This window comes from Vicugna pacos, chromosome 12 (genome assembly GCF_048564905.1).
Source record: "Vicugna pacos chromosome 12, VicPac4, whole genome shotgun sequence".
Classification (NCBI taxonomy): Eukaryota; Metazoa; Chordata; class Mammalia; order Artiodactyla; family Camelidae; genus Vicugna; species Vicugna pacos.
The window spans coordinates 53592959-53607204 of NC_132998.1; the positions used below are offsets into that span (position 1 = coordinate 53592959).

At 41.2% G+C, this 14246-nt stretch overlaps 1 protein-coding gene across 1 annotated transcript in view; it reads left to right on the forward strand.

Annotated features, from left to right (window-relative positions):
- The first annotated feature begins 207 nt into the window (after positions 1 to 207).
- Positions 208 to 14246, forward strand: part of BEST3 (bestrophin 3) — a 36983-nt gene continuing 22944 nt past the window's right edge. Inside the window, exons 1-3 of the mRNA XM_031683340.2 lie at positions 208 to 359; positions 3521 to 3615; positions 4094 to 4327. Coding sequence (XP_031539200.2) covers positions 208 to 359; positions 3521 to 3615; positions 4094 to 4327 — 481 coding nt within the window. The remainder of the gene's footprint in view (positions 360 to 3520; positions 3616 to 4093; positions 4328 to 14246) is intronic.

The following is a 14246-nucleotide window of genomic DNA, read 5'->3' on the forward strand; positions in this document are numbered from 1 at the left end:
AAAGATTTAGCACTGAGATGCAAATCCCAAACTGTTCAAATTCCAAGGTGTTCAAGCTGAGAAAGGCAAAAAGTAGACATGGCTGACTGGTTGCTGGCGAGGGTTTCTTTTGAGATACAGATCTATGCTCCGTCCTAAACATTGCTTTTTACTTGTTTTGTTTTGTTTTTGTCTTCTTGCTCTTCTAGAAAAAATAAACTATCCAAGATGACTGTCACTTACTCCAGTAAAGTAGCAAATGCGACTTTTTTTGGATTTCATAGGTTACTACTCAAGTGGAGAGGCAGCATCTACAAACTGCTGTACAGAGAATTTATTGTTTTTGCTGTTCTTTACACAGCAATAAGTTTGGCGTACAGGTACTTTCCTTTGCATGTGTCCTTAAATGGCCAACAAATATCGTATAAGAATACAGTCTCAAAAATCCAAGCCTTTCAGTTGCCACTGACTTTTGCATTATGTGACCTCCTCCTCTGCATGATCCTCTGTTGCCTCTTCTCCCTGGGACAGGGCACTTTAATCCACACCTAGCCATTTTTACAATGTCAAATAGACTCTAATTGGTCACAATGATTGGTGCTAATTGGTATTGGTCATGCTTCCAGAATTTTGCTATAGGCATAAGATGGAAGATTTATACGTAGACCCTCACTAAGGGATGATTTTGAAGGCAAAAGTCCACAGACAAATAGTTATTTGTGCCTCTCTCTCAACTATGTCATTCATAGTTTGAGGTGGTGATTTGACAACTTGCAGCGACTGCCTACATACTGAACGTGTTTGTGAATGGTGTACCTCAGGGAATGTTCCTTCTTTTTTCCTGGAATGACAAAATCTTATCCAAGATGGTGCCCACCCCACCAACCTTACCAATAGCTCAGTGAAAGCAAAGGCCTGAAAATTAATTTATTTTCTTTACATCTTCTGAGTTCAGGCATATTATATGAACAAAAGAAGATCTTTATTCTTTATAACATCACAAGCTACGCCTGTCAGATTGACAGGACATTTGAGCAACATTATGCCCAAGAAATACTTTTATGACTAAAAATTATAGTCAATAAAATTTTATCAGTATTATAAATGGGAAGCTCTATGAGTTTTTTAAATTATTAATAATGATTGCATACATTTCTTCTCTGGGAGAAGTTAAAACTTAAAAGAGAAAAGCTAAAGGTTTTTGAGGCTGTATTTCCACCTGTTCTGTGCACATCAGTTTGTGCTTTTCCTTCTGCGTACAGTGAACAAATTTGGGTACCATTGCTGTCACCGGCTTTCTTCCTTGCAGCCACAGGACCCCATAGGAAGAAGAGAGACATTAATTTGGCTGGCTGATAATGACCAGAAGTAAAATATCTATCAAAACTGTCACTCCAAACAAATGTATATATTGGTATACATATTGGCAAAATATATTTAAAGGGAAATTTTTATGAAAAACCTCATAATTTTTCAGATATATCTTCTCCATATGATATTATCTGGACTATTTATGTGTCATTTAATCCTCCAGACTATGAAATGGTGGAAGACACATGACGTTTCAGGATAATTGTCTCATTAGTTTATTTTTACTGATGTGAATTTACTGCTGCTACTGCTGCTCAGAATAGAAAACTCTTAGAGCAGTTGGTCATAGCCAGAAATGCTCCGTGGGGCCTTAACTTTGGTTCCAACATCTTATTTATACCCCACAAAATTGTATACATATATTTTTTCTAAAGACCAAAGAGTGCTTACGTTTATAACAATAAGCATTAGTTCAAGTCACTTTTCATTTTTTGAAGTTCAAATGTAAAAGCTTGTTAAAATGGATCCTTACATCTTGATCAAAGGTCTACCACGAACAACAGGCTGGATTTGTCAAGGAAGGCAGACACACCTGTGGACATGTACAGACATAGTTTTATTCTCATGTCTACCAATGACCCCAAGTCTTTAATTCTGTTACAAGCAAATAGCTAGACTTAGCAAAAAGTCATAAGACCGAACCAGAATTCATTAGTTTGATTATATCTCTTTTGATTTGGGGATGGATTAGACAAAGTAATCGCTTTCTGTAAAATTTTTGTGTCTATTAGCTAAGTATTTTTTCCTTTGGACAACTATTAATACTAACCACCACTTTATTTTTGATTAAGGATGACACCATATGCTAAGTGATTTTGAATGTCATATATATTTCAATTCTCACAACATCCCCTGATACATAGGTACTATTATCCCCATTTACAAATGAGAAAACTGAGAGGGATTTAAAAATATGCTCAAAATCCAAATCTGTAAGTGGCAGGTTTCGGGATTCAAACTTAGCGTGGTCAGACACTACGGTCTGTGCTCTCCACATTAAATCCTCTCTGACTGTTTCTATTTAAGTACCAGAAACCATTCCGGCTGTAACGTGTCATCAGCATCACCTTGCTAGGCCTGTCCACCAGGTGATGCCTCTCTTGTCAGCTTTTCCTGACTTCAGAATTTCTGACATCTCCTCCGAAGCTGAGGCAGGAACTCCAAGCGCACTTGGCACCCCACACACACCTCGGTCAGCACCAGCTCCCAAGTCTTCATCTGCAGTCAGTTTGGTGGCTCACTGTCCAGTATCCCTCTGCTTCCTCCATCAAAGCTCTGCTGACCCAAAGTCCTCTGACACATGTTATAATGAGTGTTTCCAAGGGATCCCTTCCTCCCTTGGAACAGCTGCATCCATTCGTTTACACGAATTCATCTGTGTTGCTTCTCTTTCCGGATTTTAATCATTATTATTAACACGCCTTGAGACATTTCTTCTGAGTCTGAATCTCCTCCTCGCCACATAAATATCAATAATAGCTCCATTAAATGGATTTATGTTTAACAATACCAGAAATGGGTTTGCATCAGATCTATAATATAAATTTAATATTTATATTATAGAAATATAAACCCATCAAATATAATAATAAAAATTTAACTTCTAATTGTCAAATCTGTGTTGTTTTATATTTTAAATAATTGTAGGCTTTAAAATAAACAGTCATAACATCCCTCGAAGCACAACATGTGTAATCAAGCATGTGCTAAGCAGTGTATTCAGGAGGAAGTAAGATCAAAATGTTAAATCCAGGGTTATTATTTAATAATTACTTAAAAAGTGTAATCCACTTAATTAAGATGCTCTTTTTTTTAAGTACATCTGATGAATAATTAAAAAATGAACTCTTTTGTGAGGTATCTCGCTCCGAATCCAATACATTAATCATATAAAAATTTTAAAATATGAATTATTTAAAAATCAAATGGTCAATACGTCTCATTGTCAAATGGCCAATAACACTTATGTACTAAAAATATTAGTACTTGAAACATTCAGCCATTAAAAAGCTTTTGAAATACATCAGCTTCAGTAGAAAAGAAAAAGTTATTGCTCCTTAAAAAAAAAATTGAGATTATTTGTGCTTAATTGTTTGCACTGAATGTCACTTGCAAAGCAGGTGCAGAAGTATAATATCGTAAAGGGCTGTGCATTTTATTTTTGCTCCAGATTCTTACTTACAGGAGCCCAAAAACGTTACTTTGAAAAATTATCAATTTACTGTGACAGATATGCTGAACAAATTCCAGTAACCTTTGTGCTTGGTAAGTATAGGTCACACGCAGAATGCAGCCACACAGCTGTCTCCGTTAGGATGACACCGATGACTCTGCATGGGAGTGTTTCCAAGCTGAGAGGCATGCCTGAAAAGCCAGTGCTTGCAGTACAAACCAGAATCATCCTTAAGGTTGACCTTCAGGGTGGCTTTCGCTAAATTAACACCAAACAAGTCTGAGGTAATAATCTGCTCTTGGACAATTAAGCTTTCTCTTGACTAACGCTCCATTTTTGCCATCAATATTTGAGTTCTAATACCCACTTACTGGGTGCTACGGCATTGCCAGGCACAAATTACATTTTTTTTTTTTCTGGAGGGCAAAACCATTAGATATGGATAACGATGTATTTTTACCACCCGCCCCCGCCCCCATCCCTAAAAAGGCTAAAAATCTGCTAAAAGCATCAGTGTCGACAGTGTGTCTGCAGGAAGAAACTGCTTTACAGTTTCCTGTTACTCTACAGGGTTTTATGTCACTCTCGTAGTGAACCGATGGTGGAACCAGTTTGTGAACCTGCCCTGGCCGGACAGGCTGATGTTCCTCATCTCCAGCAGTGTCCACGGGAGCGACGAGCACGGCCGCCTGCTCAGGAGGACGCTGATGCGCTACGTCAACCTCACGTCCCTGCTCATCTTCCGCTCCGTGAGCACGGCTGTGTACAAGCGGTTCCCGACGATGGACCATGTGGTGGAAGCAGGTACTGTGAATGGCTTTTCCTTCCACGGGGCTCCACTCAGCCCCTGTGAGAACCTTCAGAGTTCCTTTGAAAATTCCTTTTATTTATTCATTCATTCATCATTCAAGAAACATTTACTGATTACTTGCCACATGCCTTAAGAGGCAAAAATGAGTAAGACATGGTTCCTGCCCTCAGGAAGTTTACTTTGGGGGCGGAGCAAAGGAAGCAGCAGTCAACCTCAAATGAAGTCGGGGACAGTCACACGGTCTTTAGGTAAATAAAATAATTATTATCATTATTTATTGAAGCCATCTGTAATGTTACCTTAATTTCCTAGCACTTAACAGTTTATGTACTTTAATAAATATTATTTCATTGGGACCTCAAAAAATAAAAGAGAGATTTCAGAGAGTTTACGATCTGCCCTGGATCACATTGGTCATTAGCCGGAGAGCCAACATTTCCATTCCTGTTGTTGACAGATCTGAGAGTTTGTTGGAATGTATCAACAAATAGTAGAAAATACCAGAACCATGAGATGATCCTGCCTTTATATTGAGTACAGTCTCAAGTTAGGTTGCAATATCCAGTCTTCTTTTCTAAAATGTCCTTGAAAATAGATTTTTTTTGGGGGGTGGCTTCTGTTTTTAATTGTATTTTGTATTGAAGTGTGGTTGATATACAGTGTTAGTTTTAGATGTACAGCAAAGCGATTCAGTTATACATATACATATGTATATATATTTTTTCAGATTCTTTTCCATTATTACAAGAAATTGACTATAGTTCCCCGTGTTATACAGTAGAAAATAGATTTTTTGAGAAAAACACTTTTTGTTTGTTTTTGGAGGTTTGCGGGGGGCTTTTGTTTGATTTGGTTTTGCCTTCTTGGATGGGTGATATAAACAGGAATTAAAAAGCCAGAGTAAGAGTTCACATCCTTACTCTACCACTTACTAGCCCCATGACCTTGTCTGAGTTACTTAGTCCTTCTACGCTTCAATTTCCTCACCCGTGAAATGAGTTTATAGTGATTTATAACAGCATCTATCTCATACACTTCCCATGGGCTTGTTGTGAGGATTAAATAAGTTAATATTTGCAGTGTTTGGAGCGGCACCTGGCACATGGTGTGACATGGGTTCTTGCGGTTAATAATGATACAATGGTCCAATGGCACACATAGCCCTTTGGTCACTTTAGAAGACCCATTTGATACGACATTCCAGGTCTTCTTCAACTGCTGTGACCAGGAGGCTGGGAAAGTCACGGTGGAAATACGAAAGGAGGAGTGTAGAGGGTGTTATTAGGGGTATTGAGAAAGTAATGGGATGGAAAGAGTTGGTTAAGGATTCAGATGAAGGGGACAAATAGCCTCACAAACACAGGTATATTATGATATAAAACCAGCTGGAACTTAAAAAAAAAATGAACTACCACACCTCCTTGAAATTTAACGGTTGAGTATGGATTCAGAATGACCAACTTGAAAATGCCATCTGATAGCCTAACTTTCTCACCCCGATGTCTAAAGGAATCAAATGCAATAAGAATTCTGACCTCTGAATAAAGTGCTGAAAACAAACGACAAAGGTTTGGCCCACTCCAGATGGATGAGTGAGGGCTGAGGTTTACTTGGCTGAATAAAGGGGACATTTCTCTAGTCCTGACGCATCCTTGGAAAGAAGAGAGCGCATTCTGACAGGAATCGGACTCCAGGCCCAACTCTCAGAGGGAGTCTCATCCTCTCAGCGTCACCTCCACGTGGAAATCAGGCCAGGAGGCAGCCAGGGTCGGCTGGCGATGGAGAGGCCTCTGGGGCCTCTGGGGCCTCTGGTCAGACCTGGGCTCAACGAGGCCTGAGTTGTGCTCAGGTCTAAGCAGGAAGTAGAAACGGCGCGATGAATGGGAGAACGCCGTGAACTCGTTTCCTTAAGGAGCATTTTTCATAATATCAAGTCTCACTCCTTGTCAAACTTTGACAAATGCCTGTCAGGTACTTGCATCCACCCTTTCCCCCTTTCCAAGGCATTTGGAACACTGGAATACTTCTCTCTCCCCAACTACCAACACCCCCAGCCATTCCAAGGGCATATGGAAACCATCCCTTCTTGATGCGCATTGAAACGAGCGTGTGTGTCTCGAAGTGTGATCCGCAGACCCACAGACCCACAGACCCTTTACATCTCAAATAACTTGAGTTGTTTATTTAAAATGCATACTCCTGGGCCCCACCGCTGACCTGCTGAATCAGAACTGTTGTATGGAAGGCCTAGGAAACCTGCTTTTAAACATGCTCTGACATTGTGTTTTTTAATACACTGAAGTTAGAGAAGTACTGAGTCTTTTCTGAGATGCTTGCTTCTCTAAACCCTTTTTCTCACCCCTGGGATAAAAAGACTTTGGCATCCATCAAATAATTCGTTACTAATATTTTTTAAAGTTGCGACTGTTAAGAAAAGGGGGTGAATTCAAGGTTTTGACCGTGCTGGAGGCTGCAGAATAGGAGGGTGGCTTCGGGGAGCCGTCTGGTCAGAGCTACCATCTAGGAGACTTGAGTTAGACCTGCCTGGACTAATTCAAGAAGCATCGTTCTGGCTTCAGTTTTTTGGTCAGTTTGTGCGGCGGGTCTGAAGGAGGAAGAGAATTGAGGGAGACGGGGGCGGGGCTAAAGCCTTTGCAAGTGCCCTCTGGGGCCAGCACCGATTAACGCAGTTACTCTGTTATATTCCTAAAAGGAAAGGCAGAAGGGTAGTGGATCCGCTTGCTCGCAGGAAAGCAAGATTTGCATATTAGGTGGTGGAGCAAAGGTTCTGAGCCACTGCCTGAGCAAGCTGGGGGACATGCTTCGGAGTCCGGGTCCTTCCTGGCTGCCCCACGGCCGCCCACGTGGGTGGGCACCCTCTCTGTTCACCGGCGGCCCGGACTGACCGGCCTTCCTGCTCCATGCCCCCAACAGAGAAGGCTGACTCAGTCTGCACGTGGGGTCAGTGTCTAGGCTCTCCCAGCTGGACACATGCCTCCACCACTCTCTGACTGTCCTCCGCCAGTGCCAAGGTTTCTGGGAAGAACAGGGAGTTCAGGGATGGTGAGAAATGTTTGGCAGATGCCCTGAGCCCAGAGCCAGGGCACCTGCTCTGCCCGAGGGCAGAGAGGGCTAGTAAGTAAAGCTCAGGGGCCCCAGAGGAGTGGGGCAAAGGCAGGAGGCAATGCTGGAGGCACCAAAGGCCTTGTGTCAGGTGACTTCCCTCCATAAAACCACCTGTCAGGGAAAGGACATGTTCTCAAACTTCAGTGCCCATTAGAGATGGTTAAAAATCAATATTGCTCAGGGGGGAGGGTATAGCTCAGTGGTACAGCCCATGCTTAGCATGCACAAGCTCCTGGCTTCAATCCCCAGTACCTCTACTAAATAAATAAAAATCTAATTAATTATCTCCCTCCAAAAGAAAAAAAATCAATATTGCTCCAAACGCAGATCCCAAGACACCAGCCCCAGAGTCCGATTCAGCAGGGTTAGGGTGGGGTCCAGGAATGAGTGTATTTAACAAGTTCCTGGAGATTTTGAGGTGGGAGGGGTCTCTGGATCACACTCTGAGAAACAGTGGACTTTAAGGCAATGGGAGTTTCCCTCCAACCTCTTTGTTTTGCTTTGGGAAGGACTCTTGCCCCCCAGATTCAGGGCTGGCCAGGAGGAAATGAGTGAGAGGGCAGAGAGAATGAAGATCAGCACCTCCTTTTGAAGCATCTGGCAATTGTTTAACTAGAGCTGGGAGCTAGGTCACTCATCTGCTGGTCCCTGAACGTTCCTTGCTTTAAGTTGGACCGTCAAGTTACATTATTCTAGGAAATTAAAGTACCATTACTTTGGGAAGTACACATGCTTTGATGTCACAGGCTAAATTTCTTAAATTAAAAATTGAAAGTTCTCAATTTATGCTCCCAGAAACTAGAAATACAACAACCGAATGCAGAATAATGTCTATTATGCTGAAAATTCTCCAAACCGGTCTGTTACCAAACAGTTTTATTTATTCGAGGAGCTACAACCAAGGAGTCTCGGTTATTTTCCCTCTTGGCTACAAACCTATTCTGGAAAATTCCAGTCATTTCAATCACCTTCGCTGGAAGATGTCTCAGTCTAAATCCGGTCAGGTGCACAGTTCCAGACCTTTGCCAATTCAAGTAATGGCCTTAATTGGGTGCTTACGTTATGGTATGGGGCTGAGTCAAAACTTTTTTTTCTGGGGTTTTACAGTGATCAAGAGAAGAAAATCTTTCCCTACAAAATTCTGCACCAGAAGCACAAAAATAGGTAATGGGAAATGATATACGTTCCTCTAAAAGAAACATTACTTAATCTGTTGCTAAGTCTGCCATGCCTTTGCTGAGTTAACAAAGATTTACTGAGTATATACAGTATACGGCTAAAAGCAAGAGTGGATACCATCCCTGTCCTCAAGGATCAGGAAAAATCACTACAAATCTTTTCTCCCATGAATCATTTTGAGAGACAAGCACAAACATATTTATGGCTGGACTTCACATCACTCCATTGCATTCCTATCTCTCTGAAACAGTTTCCTTCTGTGCTTGGTAGCCTGTAGGAGTGGTTGAAAGACAGTAAAATTGGAGACAAGGGCACTGTTTTGTTTTCTTAAAGGCCTGGAATCTTAACATGAAGTTCCTTGAGCTTCCGCTATGACGAGAGAGAGCCTGTGAAGACCCCGTCAGGAGTTTTAGGCTAACAGGCATAACCAAGCAAGCCCAGTGGCCAAGGGGCTGTTGAGAGAAAAGTTCTAACTTTGGATGCTCTAGCCCCACACTTAGATCATTTATCTGTGATCTTCTCTCCCTAAGTCAAATCCAATGGATTTTGTCTAATATTGACATTCTGCCCTGTGGTCAGCTGTTCAAGTTTTTTCCTGCCTCTTTCTGTGGCCGTGGGACTCCTTGGTCTCTCTGAAATCCCCCACTGCTCTGTGTTCCAGGAGAGATGATCAGGGGGACGGTGGCATTCATGGCTGTGCCAGTTTTTCTCTGTTGGCTGAACTTTTACAGGCTGAGTCTATAGTCTCACACGATGAGCCCAAAACAGATGGAATGTCACCCTGGGAGTGAAACTTGATTCACCTATGCATGCTGGCTCTACACAGTGGGGAAATTGCACAGTAGAAACACCCTCCTTGAATTAACACCATGGATGGGCAGTCTCAGCCCAGTACTTGAAGGCTCCCCACAGCTCTGTTTTAGGAGTTAAATCAAGATGTGCCAATCAATATTTCTCTAAGTATGATCATAGACCACCACATTCATTGAATTATCAAGGGTGCTGGTTTAAACTGCAGATTCCCAGACAGCCCATGAAATGTGAATCTCTGGGGCTTAGGACCTAGAAGTCCACTTTTAAACAAGCTCCCCAGAAGAGCTATGTTTGACCCAGACCAAGAAGACTAAAGAGGCCAGCTTGCTGTGTGACTCTGTGCACGAGGGCAGTTGTCTCCAACTTTGTTACAAGTTGACATTGCTAGGAATCTTTTAAAAATACTGATATCTGGGCCAATGAGCACATGAAAAATGCTCAACATCACTAATTATTAGAGAAATGCAAATCAAAACTACAGTGAAGTATCACCTCACACAGGTCAGAATGGCCATAATCAAAAGTCTACAAACAATAAATGCTGGAAAGGCTGTGAAGAAAAGGGACCCCTCCTACACTGCTGGTGGGATGTAAATTGGTGCAGCCACTATGGAGGACAGTAGAGAGGTTCCTTAAAAAACTAAAAATAAAGTTACCATCTGATCCAGCAATCCCATTCTTGGGCATATATCTGGAGAAAATTCTAATTCAAAAAGATACATGCACCTCAGTGTTCATAGCAGCACTATTTACAATAGCCAAGACATGGAAACAACCTAAACATCCATCAACAGATGACTGAATAAAGAAGTTGTGGTATGTGTATATATATATATATATATATATATATATATATATATATCTATCTCAGCCATAAAAAAGAATGAAAAATGCCATTTGCAGCAACATGGATGGACCTAGAAATTATCATACTAAGTAATCTAAGTCAGACAGAGAAAGACAAATATCATCATATGATATCACTTATATGTGGGATCTAAAATATGATACAAATGAACTTATTTATGAAACAGAAACAGACTCACAGACATAGAGAACAAACCTACGGTTACCAGAGGGGGAAGGCAAGATGGGGGAGGGATAAATTAGGAGTTTGGATTTAGCAGATACAAACTACTACATATAAAATAGATAAACAACAAGGTCCTACTATACCGCACAGGGAACTATATTCATTATCTTATAACAAATTATAATGGAAAAGAATCTGAAAAAGATTTCATTCATATATATATATATATATACACACACACACAAATATATACATATAACTGGGTCACTTTGTTATAAGCCAGAAACTAATACAACATGGTAAATTAACTATACTTCAATTTTTAAAAGTACTGATGTCTGGCTCACACCCCCAGACGTTAGGATGCAGTAGGCACACAGAGCAACCTGGGTATCAGGAGTTTTTAAAGGCTCCCCAGACCTTTCTAGCATGCAGCAAAGTCTAGGAATCACTGCGCCAGAGTGTATCTATTAACTCTTCCAACTTTATCTGCAAAATTGCCTCAAACCTGTTTACCCAAAGCAAATCAAATTCTGGGCCACCTGGACAGGCGAGGAGTTGACAGTACAGATTTTATGAATGATACTTCCTGTGCATCCTGTGTAGAAGGCAAATAGGATGCTAATTTAGAGACGGGAATATGGCTGACTAGAGATGTTTTGCTCACATTAGGAAAACAGAGGAGCTTCTTGGTCTCCGTTCAGCGTTGCTACCCCAGAAACTGATTTTACTCAACCATATCCTATTTCCAGCTTTTCAAACTGTGAGTTGTAGCTTATTATTAGGTTCTTAAATCATTGTAATGGCTTTCAGCCAGCATCTTTTACGGAATGGAATGGAACAGAACAGCAAATATCAGAGAGCACGTCATGCAGAAGAGCCAATAATTGTTTCGGGAACTACAACTATATATCTTACTGGGTTTCATGGCAAAAAAAAAAAAAAATGTCTGAATACTGCCTGAAAATACCCGGTGCCTTCACAATATTGATTCCATTTCTCTCTCACTCTCGTTTTGCCTCTCCTTCATTTTCCCAGTTGACAGAGATTTCTAAACTTCTACCACTGAACTTAAAGAACAGCTGTAGTTGAATCTGGTGGCTTCATTCCATTCACTTGAAAAGCACGGCGAGGAAAATGAGCCAGGCTCGCTGCAATGTTCCTGAACGAGTCATCTCTCTGAGAAGGGCTCAGACGCTGAATGCACAGCTTTCTCTTTCAGAAATAATGGGCAATAAACCCATTCTGCCTGAAAGTTTTGAGACACAGAGCTTTCAGCTCTTCTGCTAATAGAGTCTCATGTGTACGCTCTGCTTTAAAGGCAAAAAAACAAAAACAAACAAACAAAAAAAAAACCACCTGCCTCAGCTTCAACTGAATCTGTGATTCCCGGAATACTGTTTATCAATGGACTTCAGCGGTCCTTAGGTTTAAAGTCCATAAAATTTTGCCTTAAAGTAGCAGATCCTACTCTATCAAACCACAATTCAAGTAACAAGTAAATACAAACATATATGTATGTGTGTGTTTATATTATATATATATATATTTTTTTCACTTTGGTTTGAAATACTAAGGAAGGTTCTTTGGGATAAGCAATATGAAAATTGCTGAGCAGAGCTGAACCAGCCAGAAAGCCAGAAGGAAAAGAGATAGCAAGACATTCAAGGCAGATGTGATGGCAAGATAAAACAGTGATGTCAGGGGTGTGGCCAGGGTCTGAGGGAGCGTGGCATGAAGACAGACATGTGATGGAGCCTGGGTCACGCGAGGACCAGCCAGCTGATAGTGGGGCCAAACTGTAGCAGATCAACACCTGTGGTTAGCATAGCTTTAGAGATGAGGATGATGACCACATTCTGAGAAAGATCGTTGGTCTCCGGTTAGAATGACCTGAAGTGCTGACGGCAATAACATTCCATTTCATAACAAATGCCCCTTGAATTGATATGACCGACCATCTAGACTTTTCTTTCAATGGGCCGATAATTCAACTTCCAAAGATGGGGCTACTTTGGATAAGATGTGCAACCCTGTGGGAGATAAACATTATTCGGCCTAATAAACACTCTCGGAGGACACATTCATGTCTGGTTCATCTTTCACAGCACCTAGACCAGTCCTCAATACGTCTGGGCTGAACACTGAAAATCACCTGCTTTCCTAGCTCTCCACGTCCCCTTCCCGTCAGTTGGTGTGCCACATGAGGCAGGGGCGGACCTAACTCTGGTTTTAGTGTTTGCATTAAATGAACCCTCACTCTGCACATTTGCTTTCCACTGAGAAGCCAAGAAAGGACCTGCCAGCACAATCTGAGCCATACTCTTGAATAAAAAATAACCAGAGGTAGAGTTATTCTTTGGTCAAATGACAGAGATTGCAGCCAGTATATAAATGGGGTCATTTTTTAAAATTGCACTATAAATCCCAAGAATATAGCTGCTAGACAATTGGCATGAAATGTCTGAAAACAGGCTTCCAGAAAAAGGTAGAACCACGGCAGCAAGTCTTTAAGCAAAGAGCCAAGACAGGTAAAGTTCATCTATTAACTTCTTGTGATAAGATTTAATCACAGTGTGCGTCTTTAAAAAAAAATCAAACAGATTATCTGGATCAAGCAGCAACTATGAAAGGAACTGAGGAACAAGACAAGAATTCTCAGGCTCATTCTTATTTCTGACCACCAGAGAGAGTCCAATTCCCTTCCCAGATAACCCGGGTATTATCTAAAACTAGTCTCTTGTTGGTAAATATTGGCTTTGTAGTTGATACTCTGTTTATTTCAAAGACTGAATAAACACAATCTTCATTCAGTGAGGCAGTGATTTTCAAACACTGCTGTACATTAGAATTTCCTGCAGAACTTGGTAAACATGCAACTGTCTGGACCCAATTCCATTAAATCACCCAGGAAGATTTAAAGGCATGCTTATGCCTGGACCTCACTCTAGACCAACTGAATCACGATCTCTGGGGATAAGGCAAATAAATGCACTGGTATTTTTTAAAAGTATCCGCATGAGACTCTAAGGTTCAACACCGGGTGGAGAACTCCTGCTCTACTGAGTCTGGTTTAGCAGGTAAGGGTGGAGCCCCGCCCTCTCCATATATAATGGGTGTCACAAGTGATTCAGACGCCCATGACCTGTGGACCCTATTCTCACTACACTGGCCTGGAACTCATCGAAGGTCTAGGTGACTCCAAAGCTCTGTGGATCAGTGACTATCAAAGCGGGCAAGTCTCACTTTGAATTCTTTTCTGTCATAGCAACATCACATAAATATAACTCAGTCTGGGGGGAAGGGTATAGCTCAAGTGGTAGAGCGCATGCTTAGCACGCATGGGGTCCTGGGTTCAATCCCCAGTACCGCCACTGAAAAACCAAATAAATAGACCTAATTACCTTCCCCCTGCAAAAAAAATTCAGTCTGCATGGTGAGGAGGGAGGGTTACATTAAGCACGAAAACCAAATTCATAAACTGATTACCAATAGATACAAACTGTGTCACATTAGGGTAAAAGTTGGTTTTTGCGGGGAGAGCATAGCTTGAGTGGTAGAACGTGTGCTTAGCATGCACAAGGTCCTGGGTTCAATCCCCAGTATCTCCTCTAAAAATAAATAAGTAAACCTAATTACCTCCCCACAAACAAACAAACAAAAAGTTGATTGTCATCTGAAGGTGTGATCAGAATTTCATAAGCAGATTGCATTTCTGAATCAAAAGTAACTCAAAATTCATATACAGCAAAAATCAGTTT